The 5,000-nt window shown below is 40.8% G+C and overlaps 1 protein-coding gene across 1 annotated transcript in view; it reads left to right on the forward strand.

Annotated features, from left to right (window-relative positions):
- Positions 1–5,000, forward strand: part of LOC125044843 (probable G-protein coupled receptor 158) — a 119,503-nt gene that overhangs the window by 113,455 nt on the left and 1,048 nt on the right. Inside the window, exons 6-9 of the mRNA XM_047641805.1 lie at positions 191–426; positions 1,702–1,964; positions 2,423–2,578; positions 2,909–3,034. Of these exons, the coding sequence (XP_047497761.1) occupies positions 191–426; positions 1,702–1,964; positions 2,423–2,578; positions 2,909–3,034 (781 nt within the window). The remainder of the gene's footprint in view (positions 1–190; positions 427–1,701; positions 1,965–2,422; positions 2,579–2,908; positions 3,035–5,000) is intronic.

Below are 5,000 nucleotides of genomic sequence, written 5' to 3' on the forward strand. Positions count from 1 at the left end.
ATTTCGTATGTTATGTATTTTTGTTATATTCATGATTGCAATTTGTATATATATGTAAATGATATGTAAAAGTAATACTTTATTCAATTCTTTATGTGATCATTTATCCATTTTTTTTAATGATCATCACTGATGAATGCAAGTAAAGGAATGCACTAAAACCCATTCACTCTCGACCCTCCATCTGCAGGAGCCTCGTCGACTACCGGACCAGGAAAGCTCATCGCTACGTTATCCGGGACAGGGACCTCCTCAAATACCTGGCAGGACTCGTGGTTTTCGTAACAGGTTACCTAGCTGCCTGGTCCGCTCTCACGGCCCACCTGGCCACGGAGGGCCACTCCCCGCTGGCCCTTGGACGGACGAATGAGGGACTGGCCTTCACCGTGTGTAAAAGCATGTGGTGGGAGTATGTGACGGAGGCAGGTACGTTGGGACGAAGAGGGAGAGAGGAGGTAAAGAAGAGGCCGTGGGACAAGCGTTTTGAGTTTTAGGTGGGGCTTTGGATTCATGTTCACTTTCACAGGGTTATTTCCAATAGTAGAAAACATGTAGATGGTTACATAGCTCAAAGCCTCCTAGCAGAAGCGATACTAGAAACATCGAATCGAATTTCGAAATTATGGTGTTCCAAATGCGAGGTATGTTACTAGATTGGATTTCTCAATCAATGTTGTTCGACTTGAGAACAGAGGATATTAATGTGGTTTCCTTTAGCGCTATGAATACGTTCCATTCTATTAAATATAATTTGAGTTAGAGGTGATGGACGGGGCTGCGGTTTGCGAGTTTGGTGTGGTTGACGGCAGGTTTAATGTGTGTGTGTGCTGGGTAGAAGGGTATGACAGCAGGTGAGTGGGATGAAACTACAGAATACGTGAAACATATTACTACATGTAACAAAGGCGAGTATGTTAAGGAATTAGCTGTGTTAGTAGGGAAGGCTAGTATAGTAGGTGCTTTTGTTGACTTGGCACTTTAACAGCGTTCTGTTTGTGACAGATGTAACAAAGGTTAATTGAAATATTGTTGATGAGACGTGAAAGATGAATTAATTCGATATTTCTCCCCCTTCGATCGCTCACCTTATGCATCTCGTGGCAGAACTGTCAAAGTTTTGGTTACTCTTTTATCAACCCACGTGGAGAGGAAAATTCGGAATAGAAAATTGGATGCTGGGATAGATTAGACAAAGAAGCTAGAACTACTTCTTTAACTGATCCGAGAAGGGTAACACGTATCTTGATTATTGAGACGGATCGATGTGATAGGCAGGTTCTTTGTGTGATAGGTAGAGCAAATGGTTAACATATTAATGGTGAATCAGTAATTGGGTGAATGTTATGAAGACAGATATAAAGGCTGTTTTTCGAGGGTAATGTGAAATGTGATAAGATAGTGATATAAGATCCTTTGACGGGCTTGTGATAAAACAGTTACCCTATAAGAGAGAGAGAGAGAGAGAGAGAGAGAGAGAGAGAGAGAGAGAGAGAGAGAGAGAGAGAGAGAGAGAGAGAGAGAGAGAGAGAGAGAGAGAGAGAGAGAGAGAGAGAGAGAGAGAGAGAGAGAGAGAGAGAGAGAGAGAGAGAGAGAGGGGGGGAGGGGGGAGGGGGAGAAGCGTCCGATAATGATAATAAAAAAAAAAACTGAAAGAAAAGAAAAAATATAAGGTCGACCACAAAACCCCCTACCTTCCCGCAGGCGAACTTCTCTTCATCCTATTCGGCCTCTACCTGGCCTGGCACCTGACGAAGGCGGCAAAGGACTCGGGCGAACCCAGCGAACTCTCCGAACGCCGAGCTCTCTCCGCTTCCCTGGTCCTGGAGCTCCTCGCCTCCACTGTCCTGTACACGGGGCGTCACCTGCTGTGGCTCCAAGCTCACCCTGACCACGTGTTCCTCGCCTACTTCGCGCGTACGCACCTCACCGTCACCATCTCGCTCTTGCTGATTCTGACGCCGAAGGTGAGGAGATGGGGTGGGGGCGAGGGAGGGAGGGAGGTGGGGGAGGGAGAGAAGAAGAGAGGGAGAGAGGAAGTAGGGGAGGGAGAGGGAAAGAGAGAGGGAAGTACCCTACCAGCACGAGCTCATTGCCATTGATACTGATGCGAAGACAGGAGATGGCGAAGGAAAAGAGGAGGACGTACATTAACAGTGGTATTTGGTATAGATATCAATCATCAAATAACTCTGATTTTGTAAATGCCTTCTGGAAAGTTTTAACAGATAAAGATGGCAGCGATTGTAACATTTCGGTTGTTCCTTCTTGCAAGCTGGATTTTTATGTATTTACTCATCTATTGACACTCATCCACCTCGTCATTCTCATTCTTCCTTTTTCTTATTCTCTCCCGTTCTCATTCGTAATCTTTCTTGCTCTTCCTCATTCCCATTCGCTATCTTATCCCCGACCCCCCTTCTAGCTGTGGTGCGCCGGGGGAAGCGGTGGCCGAGATCGCCTCCCGAGGACGTACTCCTCGACGGAGGGCGGAGAGCCACGCTTCTGCGACGCCCTCACCAACGGCGACCTGGAGGCGTCGGACATCAACCTCAGCCAGATGGACCCCGAGGAAATTAGGGTGAGGGAGAGACTGAAATGCTGGTGATTTCGTGGATTGTTGGTGGAGGTTATTCGGGGTCATTATTAGGAGATAAATTAAGGTAGAGATAGGGATGGGTTGGGGTAGGGTTAGAGGGGAGGGAGAAAAAAGGTTATCGAAATGTAACGGGTGTATGATAATGATGTAAAGATTGTGCCTATAACGGATAACTCAATATTTATATATTTTTGTGCACATACCCAACATCATACACTTGTGCTAATCCAAAATGAACCCCCCAAATAACCCACCAACTCAACACCACCTATTTATACCCTTACCTAACCCTCCAAAACGTCCTCCTTCAAGGCCGAACTGAAACGAGTGTACACCCAGCTCGAAATCCTGCGCACTAAGACCATGAGGAAGGACAATCCACACATCTCCAAGAGGCGAGGAGGCAGGAAGGCCACCCACAGGAGGTTCTCCATGCAGGTGAGGTGGGGGGGGGGGGGGGGAGGAAGGGAGGGTAGGAGGCGGGGAGGAGGGAGAACGAAGGGAGGAGAAGAAAGAAAAGGGAAGGAAAGGGGAAAAGAGAGAAGGGAATTAGGGGAGGGAAAAGGGGGAAGGGAAATTAAGGGAAAGGGAAATTAAAGGAAGGGAGGGAGGGAGAGGCTGGAGGGGAAGATGAAGGGAATGGGGAATAAACATCTGTGGACAGACAGACAGACCGATAGACAGACAAAGAGAGAGAGAGAGAGAGAGAGAGAGAGAGAGACAGACAGAGAGAGAGAGAGAGAGAGAGAGAGAGAGAGAGAGAGAGAGAGAGAGAGAGAGAGAGAGAGAGAGAGAGAGAGAGAGAGAGAGAGAGAGAGAGTGAGTCAGAGTCGGGGTCGGAGACGGACGGACAAACAGAATGTACAAAGTATAAAAGTTAGAAAAATCTAATTTGGAATTATTTTGTGCAAATACCAGGCACAAATATATAGTTCAGGTACACATTGATTTCCTGTCAGCTGGTGGCTAAATACTTTTCCATATAGACAGAACTATGAGCCAGCACATGTATTTTTTATGACTGCACACACAAGTGGGATTGATTAATTAATCAGTTAATTCCTTTATTCACATATGTGATCGGTTTATGTAACTGACAGTCCATTATACGCTAAATATATAGGAGTTTAAATGAATATTGTTGAATTATATCCATTGGACTTTTATAGCAAAAAAAATTATCGCTTATTATCTAGGACCAAGTGCTGTGGGAAATCAGTTGCAGAGCTGTATTAGATTTTACACTGATATGCTGTTTTCATTCCCTTTTTTACTATAAAAATAGTGTGGTACATTATTTTTTCTGCAAAGCATCCAGTAAGACCATAAATAAATTTAGGATTAACAAGAAATGTGGATACATCGCAATGAAGGGAGATATTAAGTACATTGTTTAATATCTATATATTTACACATCAAGAAAGTTCCCACCATATTTACAGCCACATTTTTATTCTGGTACAGCCAACAATGATCTCCTCCCTAAATGGCTGTAAATCTTTGGCTGCAAACATGAACAGAAAACCAAGCTGCTGACTCTCATTATAAAAACACTGTAATGGTTTATTTGTAATAACTGGTTAGTGAAAGTATACACTCCTTTGCAATGCAGTCTTACTAAGAAGTATATAATAGAAAGAACATAAAAAAAGTTTACAACACTTTGTTCTTATATGATGTAATACAGTGTAATACTAATACATGATTCACTGTTGGTTTAAATTTTGTAACATCACTGTAAATTAAAGACATTGATGCTGTTACACTATTCCTTTCTTTCTTTCCTTTTAAAATAAAATGAAATAATAATTGTAGAGATAATGATTTTACAAATGATATGCCTTCCCCTGTCAGTGTAGATGTATGGATCTTCTTCATGTTAATTTCCTTAACACTACTTTAGGTAAAGGCCACAGTATGTCAGATATCAAATGAATGTAATTTATGTAACTAATGCATATGTTTATATACATAAACATATATATATATATATATATATATATATATAAATATGTATATATGTATATATAAATATATATATATATTTATATATATATATATAATATGTATATATGTATATAAATATATATATATATATATATATATATATATATACATACATATATATATATATTAAATTGTTAGTTGGAGAATTTCTATGTATAGTTCTTTTAATCATTATGCATTTATTTAGTAAGTATAATTAACTGATTAGAATTTACAGGGTTATATATTTTCTGACCTAAATGTAATTAGTAAATTCATTTTATTGTAGGACTCTATAACGTTGTTATAAGTAATGTAAATGTTTAATTCATATAATAAATGTATTTGAATAGAACATATATTTGCTTTAATATTTATGTTTTATGATATCTTAATCAATTTAAGTTCTGTGCAACCC

Source organism: Penaeus chinensis, chromosome 36 (genome assembly GCF_019202785.1).
Source record: "Penaeus chinensis breed Huanghai No. 1 chromosome 36, ASM1920278v2, whole genome shotgun sequence".
Lineage (NCBI taxonomy): Eukaryota > Metazoa > Arthropoda > Malacostraca > Decapoda > Penaeidae > Penaeus > Penaeus chinensis.